Below are 17,894 nucleotides of genomic sequence, written 5' to 3'. Positions count from 1 at the left end.
TTGTGTTGTTGATATGATTGTTAATTGATGCTATTATGATGTTAATGATGGATGATAAGGGTAATTGAAGAATTAGATGTTGAATAATTGGTATAGGATGATTAGTTATGATAATATGTTTAAAATTGAACTGGGATAAGTTTAGGTTGAAGAAATTGGGTTTAAGAGTGAAATTTATGTGAAAATGTCATAGAAAATTGGGTATTTTCGGTCTGGGTACTGTGGTAATCGATTATCGACATGAAATTGGGTTTTAGACCATTTTTGAGGCTAGTAATCGATTACCACAAACTGACACGAAATCTTTAGTAAAAATAAAAATAGTGTATATTGAGTTTCGTAATTCAAAATGAGACGCAACCAAATGCGTTGGAAAGTTAATTCAAAGAGCTATCATATAGTTAATTAAGATGAAACTTATGTGCATATATTTGCTACTTGTATATTTACTACTACAAAAATACTTTTAACCTCAGACACGAAATGCGTTTTACCTCGGCTATAGAAGTGAGGTAATGAACGTCGTTATAAAAAGTAACGATTTAACAACTTCATTTTAAAACACGGAGGGGTAAAATTATTTGCGCATGGGTTCAAATCTCATCATCTTCACTTTCATTATTTACAAAACTAGCGTTTCATATATCTCGGTTTATCAATAAAACCGAAGGGTAAATTAGTTTTTTTTTTTTAAATTAAAACTCGTTACATTGTTTACACAAAAAATTAATAAAATAATTTATTTACAAACAACATTGTTTATCCAGAAAATTACATTGTTTACACGGAAAAAATTAGTTTCCCCAAGATATATATTTTAGATCTTCAAATCATATAATTCTGGGGAAGATTAAATGATGGGTGCATAATAGTCTCTATGGCTTTTGCTTGCATTTGATTCTCATATGAACAAAAAAAGGGTTAGATAAATAAATGGTTTTTTGCTAAAATAAATATTTAAGAATACAAACCTTAAACCCATATAATTTTCTGCTCTTGCAATCCATCATAGAGAACTCTTCATGGAAAACACTCTTGCAAACCTTAAAATGGAGGATAGTTTCAAGCGCTTCATGATGTTTCATTATCAATTTTTGATATTCAGAATGCTTTTATAATGTAAGTTATTTATGCTCAACGCAGATCTCTAATGGTAAGACCTTGATCGTTGATAGTCATGAAATGGATGACGAAGATTTGATTAAGGACGGTGATAATTATTCTCAATTTTAACACTAAATTATCCCCTCAATTTTTAGTTAAATCGAGGTGCAAAATCTTTTTATTAAAAGTTACATTGTTTACACAGAATATTAAAACACAATATTGCAACAAATCCAACTTTTTAGCTGTGAGGAGTTACCTATTCCCAACATTAGAAAATGATATATGGATTTAATGTATCCAACTTCTAAAGGAGATATTTGTTCCAACCATTAGAAAATATTTTTCTGCACTTGCAATCCATCATAGATTTCTTTTTTAAGCTTCTAAAATGAAATGATAAGCATATATCCCAAAGAATGATGCATACGAGTTAGGATTAGGGTAAAATCTATTTAAGGAGTGGTTTTATAGTAAACTATGATTATCTTATCCCTCAGATATTATAAAAACCGACATGTTAGATAATTTAATTTACAAATAAAAAATATAATAAAAAGAGAGATTCCAGTAAAATCTATTTAAGGAGTGCATTCATCGTAAATTTTGATTATCTTATCCCTCGATTATTATAAAAACCGATGGGTTAGATAATTTAATTTACAAATAAAAAATATAATAAAAAGAGAGGTTCCACTTTTATTTTACCTCTCGGTTAGATGAACCTAAAGGAAAAACACTAGCAACAAGATAATTAACAATATCGACAAACTAAAGAGTTATTCCATGTAACTATAAAAGCTGCTCATCAGGAAAGACATCTGAATGGAAAGTGAATCTTCATCCCTCATTATCCTGATCAAGTGATCAGCCACTAAGTTCTCAGATCCACTTTTATCTTTAATCTCCACATTAAGCTCTTGGAGCAATAACATCCCCCGAATCAATATCGGCTTTGCTCATGGCTTCTTCCACAAGTACTTTAAAGTTGCATGGTCAGTAAAAACAACATCCTTGGAACCTAGAAAATATGATATGAATTTAACAAGAGCAAGAACAATAGCTAACTGTTCCTTTTCAGTGGTGGTGTAATTAGCCTGTACAGAATCTAAAGTCCTAGAATCGTAATAAATAACATGGGAAGCCTTGTCAACTTTTTGTACAAGGACCGCCCCAACAACATATTTAGAAGCATCACAAGTAATCTCAAAAGGGAGGGTTCAATCAGGGGGTTGGATGATGGGAGCGGAGGTCAATGCTTTCTTCAAGAAGTCAAACGCTTTTTTGCATTTATCATCAAAGTTGAAAGTGACGTTATTCTTCAACAAGTTTGACAATGGAAGATCTATCTTGATGAAATCCTTTATGAAGCTCCTGTAAAAACCTGCATGACCAAGAAAAGAACGAATCACGCAAATGCAAGATGGGTAAGGCAGTGTATAAATCACACCAATCTTAGCAGGGTCTACTGAATTCCTTTTTTCAGAAATTATGTAACCCAAAACAATTCCATATTCATCCATAATGACATTTTTCACAATTTAAAACAAGGTCAATTTCGATGCATCTCTCTAAGATCATATTTAAAGTGTTCAAACATGCATCAAATGAAGAACCATAAACAGAGAAATCATCCATCAACACTTCCATGCAATTTTTAATAAAATCAGCAAAAATGCTAATCATGCATCGCTGGAAAGTGACAGGAGCATTGCATAGACCAAAATGCATTCTTCTGTAAGCAAATGTATCGAATGGGCACGTAAAAATGGTCTTCTCTTGATCTTTAAGTGCAATATGAATCTAAAAGTAACCTGAAAAACCATAAAAAAACAATAATGTAATTTACCATCTAGCCGTTCAAGCATTCGATCAATGAATGACAAAGGAAAGTGATCCTTTATAGTAGCCTAGTTCTATCTCATGTAATCAATACACACTCTCCAACTATTCTGAATTCTAGTTGGAAAAAGTTTATTCTTTTTATTTTTTACCATTGTGAGTCCATATTTCTTTGGTACAACCTGCATTGGGCTTGCCCATTTATTGTCACAAATAGGATATATGATACATGTTTTCAAGAGTTTGGTTACCTCTTTCTTCACAACATCGAGGATCAAAGGATTAAGCCTCATTTGGGGGTGCCTTACTTTTTTCGCTCCATCCTCAAGTAAAATCTCGTGCATACGCATGGAGGGACTAATACCTGGGATGTCATCCAATGTCCATCCAATCGCCTTCTCATGCTTCTTTAAAATATGCAAAATCTTATTTTCTTGATCAAAATCATAGCTAGAAGAAATTACAACAGGGAAATTTTCATTACTCTCTAAATAAGCATAATTCAGATTTTCAGAGAGTTATTTCAACTCTACGGAAGGTGGTTGTTCAATGGATGGAGAGCTTGAAGAAACCGGGATGTCAAGAGCTTCAGCTGCATAAACAACTTCATTGACAACAACTTCACCGGTAGGAAACATGTCACCCTACAGGGCAACATCAATCTCAACACATACAACACAAAGGTTAGTGTCAGTACAACCATTACATGAGTTAATATCATTAAAACCAAATAAAGATGGAAAATCAGTCGAAAACTAATTAGGATACATTTCATCAACAATTTCAGATATCATCTCTATTTGAAAAACCGATTGCTTTTCCAAGGGATGTTTCATAGCATCAAAAATGTTAAATTTCGCAACAATGTCACCAAATTCCCTAGACACGGTTCCATCTTCAACATGAATTTCTGTTTTCGCCGTTTTCATGAACGGTCTGCCCAATATGATTGGTGATCACCTTGAATTTGTTTCTCCTTCCATGTCAAGGATGTAAAAATATGCAGGAAAAATTAAATCATTAACTTGAACAAGCACATCTTCCACTACTCCAACAGGGCGAGCATTTCCCCTGTTTGCCAACTGAATAGTAAGACCTATATGCTGCAAAGGACCAAAATCAAGATTGTTAAAAATAGGAGTAGGCATAAAATTAATAGAAGCTCCTAAATCTAACATGCAATTTTCAAATTTATTATCCCCAATGATACATGGAACAACAAAAGTTCTCGGATCCTTTCATTTATGTGAAATGGCCTGATTAAGGGATGAAACAATAGCCTTTTCAGGTGAAGGTTTAGGATGAATAAGGGCTGAAATGTTTCGTCCCAAGTTAACTCCCTCGTTTCCCTTCAACCTCCTCTTGTGTGTGCAAAAATCTTTCATAAATTTTGCATACTTTGGAACCTGCTTAATCACATCAAGAAGCAGAATATTCACCGCAACCTTTCTGAATACATCCAAAATCTCTCTCTCTCTCTCTCTCTCTCTCTCTCTCTCTCTCTCTATCTATCTATCTATCTATCTATATATCTCTATCTCTCCTTCATCCATCTTCTTAATTTTAGCTACTCTTGGTGGGAAAGGGACTGGCGATACATGCTCCTCTTTTTCTTTTTCAATTTCAACCACAACAGAAGGTCCAGGTTCAACCACAACACTTTTTTTTTGGAGCTGGTTCTGTAAATTTTTTGGATCTTTATGAAATTGCACTCACATTGGGGCCTTTTGGATTCACAACTGTTTGGGTTGCAAGTAGGTTCAATCCTTGGGCTTAATGCATGACATTCATTGAAGTGGCAAGTTGTCCAATCCGTGTCAGCAAGTTCTGAATACTAGAATCTATTAGTTGCTGAAATTGGAGATTATTGATAGTCATTTGCTTGACAAGATCCTCTAGTGAAGGTTCAAAAGGTGCTGAAGTGATTAATTGGGAAATGTTCTACGGTTGTGGAAGGGGTAACACTAATTGTTGTTGGGGGGTTGTTCGTTTCCATATCAAAGGTTTGGATGGTTCCTCCAATTGGGATGACATTTGTTAGTGGACAGGTCAGGATTATTGTATCCTTTCTGATTGTTTCCTTGATTGTAAACGGCTGCTGCATATGCTTGAGGCAACTTTGTTACCGAATAATCTTGCATGATAGGACACGTGTCAGTTGGGTGTTCAGTAGAAGTAACACAACTTTGCTGTTTGAGATTTACTCACTGCCAACTATTTGACTAATGTAATGAGTTTATCAAGTCTGGTTTCTATGGCCTTGTTGGAAGAAGAAATTTGGTTTTCATTCTCTCCTTTCAGATATGCAAAATTATTTCTAGTTATGAACTGTTGGGAGTTAAGTGACATGTTCTCAATCAAGGCTTTGGTAGCAGCTGGAGCCTTATCAACAAGTGCTCCACCACTAGCAGCATCCAAAATATTTCTATCCATTGGTAGAAATCCCTCATAGAAGTACTGAATAATTAATTGCTCGATAATTTGGTGCTAAGGGCAACTGTATACTGACGGTTTGAATTTCTTCCAATACTCAGCCAAAGACTCATTGTTATGTCTAATACCACATATTTCTTTTCTGATCGAATTAGCTCTGGAGACAGGAAAGAATCTCTCTAGGAAGACTTTCTTCAAATTATTTTAGGTCATGACAAATTCGGCTCAAGATAGTATAATTAATCTTTGGCACCGCCCTATAGCAAGCATGGAAAGGCTCTGAGCTTGATGTGATCTTCTGTTATTCCTTCAGGTCTCAATGGTGTAGAACAAACAACTTAGAATTCTTTCAGATGCATATGTGAATCCTCACTTGCAAGACCACTAAACCTTGGCAACAAGTGTATTAAACCATATTTCAATCCATAAGGAACAACAACATCACCATATTTAATACATAAACCATTGTAATTAACATCAGGAGCAACAAGTTGTCTTAATGTTCTTTGTTCAGCCATGTTATCCAAAGCAAGTTTAGAATCAAAATCAAATAAGTTATGCACAAACAAAGAATGAAAATTAGAATCCTTAACAGGTGGTGAACTAGTGCTAGCCCAATTTTCTCTGCGGCGTGTGTGAAAGGTTCTCATAATTTCAGGTTCAAAATCAAACAAGTCAGAACAACCAGACGACCTAGTAGCCAAAACTAATGTAGCAATGCAACAACAAATGCGAGAATGCCAACAATGTCCCTATTAGGCAAAAACAAATCGAAAAAAGAAATATGATTAAACTAAATTTAGAAAAATACAAAAACATAAAATTTAATTTAATTAAGTCAAATAAGAATTTTGATTTTTTTTTTGAATTTTCTGAAACTACAAAAATAGTAAAAAATTCATAAAAAATAGAAAAATTATGAATTTGGGAAGGGGCCAGAAGGCCCAGCAAATTCGCAAGAAAGAAGGGGCTAAAGGAGCCAGAGACCAAGAACGCAACACCTAATACTCTAAAATCAGTTAATAACAACAAGAATTTCCAGCAACCACGCCAATTTGATCCGCTGTCGCGCACAGATCAAAACAAGTAATTTTTAAAAATGTAGTCGCGACAATGGCTCGCGTCGTATTACAAGGATTCTTGTATGAATTAACCAACCGATTGGAACAATGGGGGGCTTGACTTTCGATTATACTGAACACAAACGATAACACGAGTTTAATAACAATTACAATTAACATATTAATCTAGTGTGTTCGGTCTCCCACTAATCATCGATCCAAATAATTCTCAATCGCTAAGCGGATTCTATTCCCTTTTCAATTATAATATCAATTAAACAAGCACAATTGATACTACACGATAGATATTCCTAATTTCCAAATTAAGCAGACGGACAAGATATAACCATCATGAAGTAAGCAATAACGATAACATAAATGCGGATTAAGCAAATGCGATTAAAATATAGGAACATACAATCATCGAAATAAATCAATCAACTCTAAAATAAGTTGAATTAACATGAGAGGCGTGATTAATTGGGAAATATATGAAACTCAAAGTATGACGGAGGCGCGATTACAGTAGATTAACCATAAGAGGATTAGTTTTCTATTACAATTATTCAAAGCAAATTATTTTCTCGTGAATAGTGAATAATGAACAGTACCGCAACTGAATGCTCTTAAACAAAATAAGGATTCACAATTCTAATTCAAACTGGGTCAGAAAACATAAAACCGACCAAAAACTAAATATTTCTTAAGTTTGAAATTTCAACGAATTATTTGAGAATTCTGCATTCCGAATCAGATTTTGGCTTCAATACAAAACTTGTAGCTATTTCTCTTAGCTTTCTAATTCATATCAGAACGCACAAAACGCCATCCCGCAACTCAAGTTATGCTCTCAACAATGTACATGTATCAAATAACCGCTAATGTTGAAAATATAATACGAAAATAGATTAAGGGCAAAAATAAACTTATCGAAAAACACAATAAGATAGTAAAATTAATAAAACAAACTAGAGAAATGTCTAAGTACAATCGTAGAAGAATGTGCATCAAAATGCACCGATCAGTGTCATTAGTAACCACTTATAAGGTTTCATGATAGCCAAAGAGAGATTGCATCTGTTTTTTCCATCTGATCTAATTCTTGCTTTTAGAATTAGAAGAGAATTCGGAATGTCATTGGTACCATTCATATCTGCAGCAAATGATTAACAACCACGATCCTGGAAACCCGATCACTGACGTGTAATTCTTGAAAACACAATCAAGAATATAACAGGAGTTCTAAATACCAATTTGTTACTGCTTGAAGCACTTATAGTCACTACAAGAAAAAAGGTCTATGGCCACGCTAAATTTTTCCACAACTCAAAAACTGTGGCTACATACAAGCTTTGGCCAGAGTTTTCAAATCGTAGACATATGTTTAGAAATATTGAATCCGGAGTGTGAAACTGTGGCCTTTTCATCATTTGCCACAGTTAACAAACTGCAGATAGTTTAAGCCGCAATAGTAAAACCGCGGCATTATAATTTTCACTTCCCCAGGCCCAAAAAATATAACCCGCCAGAATTTCCCTCTTTCTTTTTAACTTTCCTCGCTTTAATTATTTTCTTTTCTAATTTTTTTTAGATTAGATTAAAAAAGAAAAAAAATTGGGATTTTATTTCATTCATAGGAGAAGAATAAACCCTAACGAAGTGGTGCCAAAAAGAATCCCTCAATGTCCTCTCACACTAAAGCTCTCAAAAACCTAACAATGTGGCTGAAGTTTTTTACTGAAACTTGAAGGAGAAGAGCTCGACTTCCATCCTTTTTCCAACTACTCAACAAAGCAGCCACACATGTACAAACAAGCAGAATGTAGTAGAAAGAGGAGAAAGAAGACTCACCGGATCTCAAACTTCCTCAAAGCTCATACACCGTGCGCAGCTCTGTCACCGCTGTCGAAGCAAGCGGCTGCCATCGATTTGTTCGAAAGCTTCATTTCTCCAACTCTCCCGTATGGTATCCTTTCCGCTGATTTCGTTTCTTGCTTCCATTTTGTATTTCGGTAGTGATTCGAGGTCGATTTCTGAGTTAGAACGTTTAGGGTTTCATTGCTTTCCCTTTAGATTTAGGCTTATATGTTGTTTGTTTGTCTATGTGGATTCCATATTTGGATTGAGGGTAGTGAAAGGAGTCGGGTGGTGTTCTTTTGAGGAGCTCTATCGAGGCCGCTGCCATAGTGTCGTCTTCTCTGCGACTTATCTCTTCCAATTTCTTTCCGATTTGTTCGATTCATGTTAGTTTTCGTTCAACTTCATGTTTTATTAACCTAATTTGTTTGATTTTTACAGAGATTAAGACGGATTCTAAAGGGGAAAACGAAACCGTAGTTGTGAAGCTAAGGTATAGATCATTATATTTTTTTCCGTCATATATATACATACATAACTTAATTGTTTTAATATGTGTCTTTTTCTTTTCCCACGCGTTTTGAACTATATATGAAGCTAAGGAATCTCTGTTGATACATGCATACATCTGTCATCAGGCAAAATAACTCAAATTGAAGCATTGTTTAGTAGAGGATATAGAGATTAGTATTTACCAGCCACACATCGAACGAGAGATTGAGTCACACATAGAAAGAATCCATCCACCTAGGTTCTGATACTATACTCAATATCTCTCATTGGTTTATTGTTTGTTTACCAATATTTTGTGACCAGAATCCATCCCGTGTTTCTTGTTTCATATATATGTGTGCAGGGTTTGCATAGATAATGATTCATGTAGAGACTGCACAGTGGTGAAGGTTAGAAGCAATTAATTAACCGCCTTAATTATCTTTTCAGTTGAATAATATTAAGCTTTTATAGTTCATTTGTGTTGACAGATTGATAGAGCTAACAAGCATGGGATACTATTGGAGATGGTTCAAGCGTTGACAGATCTTGATCTTATCATTTCCAAATCATACATTTCTTCTGATGGTGGATGGATAATGGATGGTCAGTAATAGTATGTCTCCCTCAATATAATAAAGGTTTTAAGTAATGATAGCCGCCGTGTTGATGTCGCTTAAACATTCACGATTTTAGTCTCTACAAATATTGTAATACCGATTTCAATAGTTGCTGTGTGAATTAACCATACTTTTTCTTTATTATAAACACCATTGACACATTTTGATACCGTTTTGCGCAGCCGTTTTTCGTGTTGACGGACAGTTTTCTAAAACCTTGAATACTATTATAAACTATCAATGTGTTAATATTATTAATGTAATGTAAACAATTAGAACAAACTAACACATTAATTTGATAAGATTATTTTTGGACATGCAGTGTTCCACTTAAAGGATCAGATTGGAAACAAGGTAACAGACAACAACCTCGTGCATCATATTCAGCAGGTATCTTTTGTCTCTTCCATTATCGTGTCGTGTTGTGGTCCTCTAGAGCTGCAGATAACCGCAGTTGTAAGGACAAATATATTGGAAACTAGTTTTTTTTGTACAGATGTTTGCATTGTGGATATGCATAATTCATGGGGTCTTATGTAAGTTTAGAGACTGCTGTTTTTTTGTCCTCGTTACATTTGGAAATTACATATTTATGAGTGTTACTTATGAATTGCACATCAATTTGAATTGGGTATAATTCTTGACATTCCCCCTTTAAATTGGTATGCAGAATATGAAGCCAAGTGAAGTGACATTGGAAAAGGCAGTTGAACTCTTATCAGGTAATGATGTGAGACAATTTGGACGCAAAGCCAAACCTAAGGTTGTTGAAAATGTTTAAACTATTAAAGCTTTCTAAGATTTTGATCTCATTAATAATCATGAGTACATAGTTTTCATGTGCAATGGATCTGTTTGGAGAAACAAAACATCTTCTTATGGCTAATATTTCGTCAATGGGAAACGAGACGGTACACACAAAAACATTACTCTACTATGAAAAAGTCAATTTGTTATTGAAGTTTTTGTTTTGAACTCACAAGGTTTATAAATCTTTTCAGATTGAAGAAGCAGAACGGAACTGGTTTGGTCTATTATTTACTTAACATCTTGTATTTAACAGTATTGCAGAATTTTTCAAAGAACTTCCTCTATTTGTTGTTAAGGCTGGTCCGATTTGAAGCAATCTATATGGTCCGTATTGGGAAAATAAGCTTGAGGTATTTGACTAGGCAATAAGAATTGTATTTTAGTCAAGTGAATTGTGATGATCTGATTTTAATGTGGAAGAAGAACAAGGAGATGATCAAGAAGAATATTAAGAAGTTGTGTTTTATATCATCTAGCTAGCTAGTTCTTAGAACTTTTGTTGTTATTTTGGGATGACTCTTTGAGAGAAACTTGTGTTTAATTTAGCTCTTGTTTTGAATCCCATGGTTGTTTTGAATTTGGGATGACATCAAAACTTAGTATCCAACTTATTAGCGACACTATAAAAAAAACTTACTTTTGACGTTAATGTTAATTTGCTCGTAATTAATTAGATTCTAATCATCAATATTATTGTTAATTATATATATATATATATATATATATATATATATATATATATATATATATATATATATATATATATATATATATATATATATATATATATATATATATATATATATATATATATATATATATAGGGAGCATATCAAGTGAGAACATTTTTAAATGAGAGATGAGAGGAAGAAATATCAACCATTGAATTCATCAAGAAAGAGAAATTAATAGCCTCATTAATGTAGTAACATTTTCTTTCTTGATGAATCCAATGGTTGTTATTCCTTCCTCTCATCTCTCATTTAAAAATGCTCTCACTTGATATGCTCCCTATATATATATATATATATATATATATATATATATATATATATATATATATATATATATATATATATATATATATTATATATATATATATATATATAACGACATATTTATGTAATGATAACCGTGGCTAAATAAATGGTTTAGAAAGCAACCAAACCGTGGCTATATCTTGAACTAATAGTGTGTCATAAACGTTAAAATGAAACCGTGGCTTTATCATATAGCCACAGTTTTGTAGTCATGGCAAATCCAAACCGCGGCCTTAATTAAGCTATCTAAACCGTGGCCTAAAAAAGCCACGGTTGTAAAAAAGGCGTGGTCTATACCAAAAAACCGTGGACTTTACTTAAGGCCACGGCCGTATACTCCACAGTTGGATTTCCGTGGCCAAACCGTAGCCTCAGCGTTACACCACGGTTATTTTGCATATAGCCTCGGTTTTCTGGTCGTGACAGGAGACCTTTTTTTCTGTAGTGAGTGAAGAGAGAAAGAGAGAATGAAGAATAAGAAATGAAAATAGGGTTTCTATTACTGTATATAGTAACTATCTTCCAAGCCAAATAGTTAATTTGGGGTTGAGTTTGGATTATATTGCGCTTTGATTAAATCAGAACAGGACCAATGAAAGGGAAACCAATGGAAGGTTTAAAACATCAGTTTTTAAGGTATTTGCAATAAGCAACAGCATAGCACTATTCACTTCTTTATCTGCAGTCATTGTTCTTGTTAGTATCATTCCATTTCAAAGAAAATCACAAACAATATTAGTGATCATTGCTCTCAAAGTTATTGGGGTTGCTGTGGCATTTATGGCAGCTGGCTATGTTGCAAAAACATGGGTGGTTTTGCCAGATAGCTGTGGTTATCTGTTGTGCTATTAGCACTTGGTGGTGGCTCTTTAGAAATAATCTTCATGGGACTTTCTTTGATGTTTGTTGAACACTAGCTGAGGAAATTTAAGTTGAGAAATGGAAAAAAGAGGAGTCAAGACAAAAATGCAGAATCTGAAAAGGAAACTGAGAATTCTGATTTTCAAAACTCTTATTTGTTGCTTATGCATCATTACATTCATGGAAAATACTGTGATTAAGTAGAAACATCAAACGGTTCATCTCAGGAACACATAATATATAAACTAGTGCAACGCTTTAACACAGAAACAAAAATAAACAACGGGAAAGACAGGATTAGATCATGAATAGTTCAATACAATACAAGAACCATAATGAAATCAACTTGACCCTAGACTTGTAGAAAATGGAAAATAGTTCAAATGCGCTAAAACCTAAACAACTCAAATTTCAGAAAAATCAGCAAAATGAAAAACAGTTAACCTAACATTATCACAATTACAAATGTGACCAAAGTAGACATAAAACATGAAGCAACCACCACCATGGAGGAAGATGATGTAGCCTGATCCAAGGTATCAGATGAATAAGGCGCATTCGAAGGAGCCATCATCGGCGACGAGGAACCTTCGGGCGGAACCGCAATGGTGGTTGGAGTGGGAGGAGAGGCTGGAATCGGATGCGGCGCCATAACTTCAACAAGCAATTTTTGGCCATTGTTGCAATGATCATCAGTTCCACTAATAAAGTAGAAAGGTCCAGATCTGTCAAGATTAAGAGTGCTCTTTCCATTGGTGAAAGTAGTGATTGGTTTACTTGTGTCACAGTTAATGTAATCCTCTTTTTCAACACTAAGAACTGAGTCATTCTCGTACTCAAAAACTACATAAACAATAACAAGAAAAACATGAATAATAATAATAATAACTCATTACTAGCGTAGCATTCAAGATTCATGAATAATAATAATGAAAGAAAAAAGCATTATTCGTCGAGAATACCGAGAGAATCTCCAATTTGGAATCGGTTAATTCGAGCCCATTTGGTGTAAAAATCAGCATTGTTTTGATCAGGTTGACGCCAACCGAAATGATCACCAACATGAAATTGTCTTGCAGATTGAACAGAAGTAGTAACAGCCAAGAAAATGATGAAGAAAATGCATAGAAAGGAAGACATGTTTGTGGTATATGGTTCCAAGGATCTTTCTCTCTGAGAAGTTCGATGAATAATAATGGTTATAACATGTAACCGAGAGGGAATGAATAGAATATATATATATATAGAGAGATGATAAGAGAGAAAGTGGGTGGTTATTACTATGGTGATAAGAACAACGTGGTTTGGGTTGTGATAGTGGCGGTTATTTGAGTTCGAAGAGATTAAGGAAGTGATGTTGGAGTAGTTATTTGGTTCGAAGAGATTAAGGAAGTCATGTTCGTGTCTAGCTTGCGCGGGAGAGAACTCGTACTGCCACCTCATTTTGCGTTCCACGTTAGTACAGGAATCAATAATATAATAAATTAATATTATTTTAATTAAAATTAATATTTCACATTTAAAATAAAATTTTATCTTTTAAAATTCAATATGATAAAATTTTGAATTTAATTGAAATACACAGTATAAATTTTTTTATAATAATAGTGCATAACAATTAAATTTTAAAATATGTTTTGAAGTTGATTTTCTAGAGTTTTAAAGAGGAAAGTTTTGAAAGACAACTACTATATTTTGATATTTTAAATTTTTTTAAATCTTTTAAGACATCAAATATATTTTAAATATATATGTCATATTCAAAAGTTTTTCTCTTTAAAATTCAACTCTCAACTAGATTCTTAAAATTTAACATTTAATAGTCCTTTTAAAATTCAACATTCCGTGTGACTTTTAAAAACTGTGTTTCAATTCTCACAATAGTAGGAATCAAGAGATTGATTATGAGATTAGGTAAAAAAATTATTAATCAAAGATATTATTTCAATGTATTAATTGCATAAATAATGTTTTCACAATTTGTAATGAGAGAGAAGGATTTGTTTAGGCAGTTCCCCAATCGACATCGCTATGAGTATGTTTGCCCATAATTTCAAACGAAATAGAGATAATGAAAATTAATCCTTGCAAATGTTGTTTACAAGAGAAAAAGTAGTAATCCAGCCCTCTAAACCCTATGTTTGATGTTAATGGCTTCTTCTATCTTGAGCTCGATCAAGTAACTCAATACTTCTAATTTGATCCTCTGGTTACCACTACTCCTTCGATAAAACCCTTTTCTTTGAAGCATTCACTCGACTGAATTCAAATTGCGAACTATTGTGACCCAAGATTACCAAAATGATCCTCCGGTTATCGTTATTCCTTTTATAGAAATGTCTTTCTTCAAAGTTTTCACTCAGCTGAATCTAAATTGCAAAATCTTGTAAAAAAAACCCCTCAAATCAATCCCTAATCTTGGAGGAAAATCCCAAATGGATTTATCTTAAAACCCCAAAGAATTTCCAACCCAATTGATTACAACAATCCTAATTGGACCTTATCAAACTATCTCTTGATTACACAACAAAAATGTTTATGTGTAGTTGTTGTATGGATGCAATGAGAGAGAGTGAAGATGATGAAAATCTCTTTGTATATTTTTTGTTTCAATCACGTTGAAATGATGCATGAATGCCTTTATATATATGTGAGTGTTAGAAAGAAATAACAAAAAAAAAACATATTTAAAAAATTACAAGTTTAGGGAAAGATCGAAAACTACTTTCCATCTCCCTTGTGGAGTGATTATGCTGACTTTGTTTGACATAGCAGCCATTACTGCCCTTCGATCCACAAAGGAGATATTCAATTCCACTTTAGAAACCACAATTGGAATTGACTTTCAGTTTGAACGTGCGAGTTTTAAAAACTATATCACTGATCACCACGACAAAAATACCAAAGACGTTTTCGATTTAGAGCATATCGCTTTTCTGACCCTCTGGCTTTCCTACTCCCTTTTTTGCTGAGGCTCTTTACAAGAGTCAAAATCGATTCGATGGTCAACAGTTGACCAAACGTCTGCGGTTGACCAAAAAGTCAATTGCACCCAAAGTATTTAAATTTTACCCTCTTTCCTTGTAATCCATTCTTTTGATTTGTATCTAAAGCAATATTCATTGAAACATTAATTTCCAATTAATGAATGAAGCATTTTTCTCATCTTTGACTTTTTTTTCTTAAATTCAAGGAATTTTGAATCGGTAATATCCATTCTAATTCCTCTGACAACCATGAATCTCAAATAAAGAGATGATCTGCACAAGTAATACGGGAAATTGACCTGAATAACCAAATAATATTCGCCTCAAAAATCCATTTTAAACAGATTAGAACCACTATTACTGAACCTTTGACCCAATGATGAATTATGTGAAATGCGATGAATGAAATGCTAAAACGAATAAACTAATTGAATGAGTTGACGACCATGTATGTAAATGATTTCAACATAAGCTAGATAAAGACTAAAATGGGAGGGAAAATTTTAGGGTATAACATTATCATTTGACTTTGAAATGATTTTTATTGTTTATCTATATCTTTGGATAATTCTCTGCATATTTTAAATAAATTAATATAAGAAAATTTGGAGGTTACCTTGTTATCTTGATATTTTTTTCATTAGACAGATGTTTGCCTTTTCTTCTTCATCTGACGATTCGGCATCACTGTCTTCCCATGCAACATATGCTTTCTTTTTTTGTTGGTCTCTAACTTGCTCTTTTGAGTATGCGGCAATTAGGTTCAACGTGTCCTTTCTTTCCACAATTGTAGCAGGATGGAATGAATGGTTTTTCTTCATCATCATCATCACCATCATCATCATCTTCTTCTTCTTCTTCTTCATAAATTATTTGAAATTCTTTACTACAAAATCTACGTCATTAGCTGAGAAGGCTTCTCCTATTTTGAGTGCTAGACTTTTAGTTTTCTTGCTTTCTTATTCATCCATGGCCAATCTCTTAAGCTTCATTTCATATTCCTCCAATGTTTCAAACAGAGTGTGTGTGTGTGTGTGTGTGTGTGTGTGTTCATAGTCTCAAAATTATTTGATTCACAAATCTCAGTGACCTTTGGTTGTCAATCGCGATATACACATCTTGGAATTTTTACGACTAATTCTTCATTTGAGAATGTTTTCCTATAGTCATCATATGACTTACGATATGAGTAAATCGTGTTTGCATTTGATTTATGTTCTCTACAAGTTTCATTATGAAAAGTTCATACTTATGGACTAATGCATCCAACCTTGCCCTCTTTACCTTAGTAGTACCTGTAACACCCGTATAATTTTATTAATAATTTAAATTGGATATTTAATTAATAATTGGAATTATTAAGAATTTTGTGGAAATAATAGAAATAATGGTTGATGGCATTTGGGCCATGTGAGAGATTAGTAAGAAGAGGGGGGGGTGTGGTGTAGTAAAGCCCTTACTCATTTAATATTATTTTTCATAAAATAATCAGAATTGGGAATTGGGAAAGAAAGAACGTGAAAGAACAAAATTGGGAACAAGGAACGTGAAGGAGAACTGTAGAGGGAGAGACCAAGAACCAAGACTTTTATCTGAGGTAAGGGGAGACTCTCCGTTTAATCTATTTTATCGTATTATGGGTGACAGTATGGATTAGGGGCATGATCGGATCCATTGATTCTATATTCTGAATTTTCATCTGTGTTCATCATTGAATTTGGACTGTTAGTCCCTAACAACTGATAGATTTAGGGTATGATGAATGAAATTGATTATGGGAGCATATACTATGGTTATGGGCGAATTCGTATGCTGTTTAGATGTGATTTTTCTGGTTTCTAGACTCAAAATTGTGGACTGGTATGAGTAAAAACGAATGGGTTTTGGACTGTTACGAATTCTGCAGGTTCTGGGCTTTTTCTGGTGTTTCGCGTATGAAACAGTGCCATACGCGTATGGGATGAGGTCATACGCGTATGGGGGACACTCCCAATGGGCTATACGCGTATGATACGCAGTTGCCCTGTCCCAAACACCACGTACTGGTGTTTTGCGTATGAGAGCGTATGAGGATGCTCATACGCGTATGGGAATTTGGAAAGAGGAAAATTATTCTGGTGATACGCGTATGGCAAGGCTGATACGCGTATGGGTTGGTTTCTAGGCCATTTTGAGTTCTGGTGAAATGCGTATGATACGCGTATGAGACATGGTGATACGCGTATGGATGCGTATGGGCAACATGATACGCGTATGGACGCTATGTGTGTAAATTTCTGTTTTGTGATTTTCTGGAAAGTTCGATGATGTGTAACTTTCGATTTGTAGGCCTGTTTGCATGCTGTTTGAGATTGTGTAAACCTTGTGATGTGATGCTATGGTTTACTGATGATTAATTGTATTGAATGATGTCAATGTATATATGAACATGCTTAGTGTTGATGATGATGATGATGAAATGAGTATAGATGATGCTACTCATAGAATGGTAATGATGAAAGTATGTTATATATATGTTGCATGCATTCATAAACATGGGCTGAATCCTATATGATGAGAGGATTCAGCGAGGGGCAGAATTCCCACTGTGTGGAATTTGTGCTGGCAGGGCCGTATCTGGATGATGATAGATCGGTTGGTGGATGATTCCACTGGTGATGATTGGTACCACATGCATAGTGTCAGTTTCATACATGTGCATGATTTGTTTATAACATAATGATATATGTTACATGTTGACTGTCTGTTTATCTGTGGATGTGTGAATGATGATTTGTCTAAATATGA

The 17,894-nt window shown here is 33.9% G+C and overlaps 2 protein-coding genes across 10 annotated transcripts; one reads left to right on the top strand and one right to left on the bottom strand.

The window, feature by feature from the left end:
• Positions 1-8,085: 8,085 nt before the first annotated feature.
• Positions 8,086-10,892, top strand: LOC131648417 (ACT domain-containing protein ACR1-like). Of its 9 annotated transcripts, none has more exons than XR_009298144.1 (6): positions 8,086-8,401; positions 8,739-8,790; positions 8,936-9,048; positions 9,154-9,199; positions 9,281-9,395; positions 9,732-10,892. XR_009298144.1 is itself a non-coding variant. In XM_058918178.1 (6 exons), the coding sequence occupies exons 3-6, from the start codon at positions 9,317-9,319 to the stop codon at positions 10,293-10,295; spliced, it is 252 nt and encodes an 83-aa protein (XP_058774161.1). In that variant the 5' UTR covers positions 8,802-9,048; positions 9,154-9,199; positions 9,281-9,316; the 3' UTR covers positions 10,296-10,892. The 9 variants fall into 9 exon arrangements, 1 of the variants encoding a protein (XP_058774161.1); XR_009298141.1 differs by having other exon boundaries at positions 8,895-9,048; XR_009298145.1 differs by having other exon boundaries at positions 8,086-8,406.
• A 1,667-nt stretch (positions 10,893-12,559) lies between these two features.
• Positions 12,560-13,280, bottom strand: LOC131651539 (early nodulin-like protein 7). Its single transcript, XM_058921197.1, has 2 exons — positions 13,083-13,280; positions 12,560-13,008 (listed from the first exon to the last, which is right to left on the bottom strand). The coding sequence occupies exons 1-2, from the start codon at positions 13,258-13,260 to the stop codon at positions 12,560-12,562; spliced, it is 627 nt and encodes a 208-aa protein (XP_058777180.1). The 5' UTR covers positions 13,261-13,280.
• Between the last annotated feature and the right edge of the window lie 4,614 nt (positions 13,281-17,894).

The sequence above is a fragment of the Vicia villosa genome, linkage group LG2, assembly GCF_029867415.1.
Source record: "Vicia villosa cultivar HV-30 ecotype Madison, WI linkage group LG2, Vvil1.0, whole genome shotgun sequence".
NCBI classification, from domain to species: Eukaryota; Viridiplantae; Streptophyta; class Magnoliopsida; order Fabales; family Fabaceae; genus Vicia; species Vicia villosa.
Note: the sequence above shows the minus strand (reverse complement) of the source record. Positions and strands in the feature narration are given on the sequence as shown.

Bases quoted from the DNA above. Each gene is read 5' to 3' on its own strand.
- LOC131648417 (XM_058918178.1), top strand. From the start codon at position 9,317: ATGGTTCAAGCGTTGACAGATCTTGATCTTATCATTTCCAAATCATAC. The intron at 9,396-9,731 runs GTCAGTAATAGT...TTGGACATGCAG, and splicing joins TGGTGGATGGATAATGGATG to TGTTCCACTTAAAGGATCAG. The intron at 10,132-10,242 runs GTAATGATGTGA...ATGAGTACATAG, and splicing joins GGCAGTTGAACTCTTATCAG to TTTTCATGTGCAATGGATCT.
- LOC131651539 (XM_058921197.1), bottom strand. From the start codon at position 13,260: ATGTCTTCCTTTCTATGCATTTTCTTCATCATTTTCTTGGCTGTTACT. The intron at 13,009-13,082 runs GTATTCTCGACG...GCTAGTAATGAG, and splicing joins CCAAATTGGAGATTCTCTCG to TTATTATTATTATTATTCAT.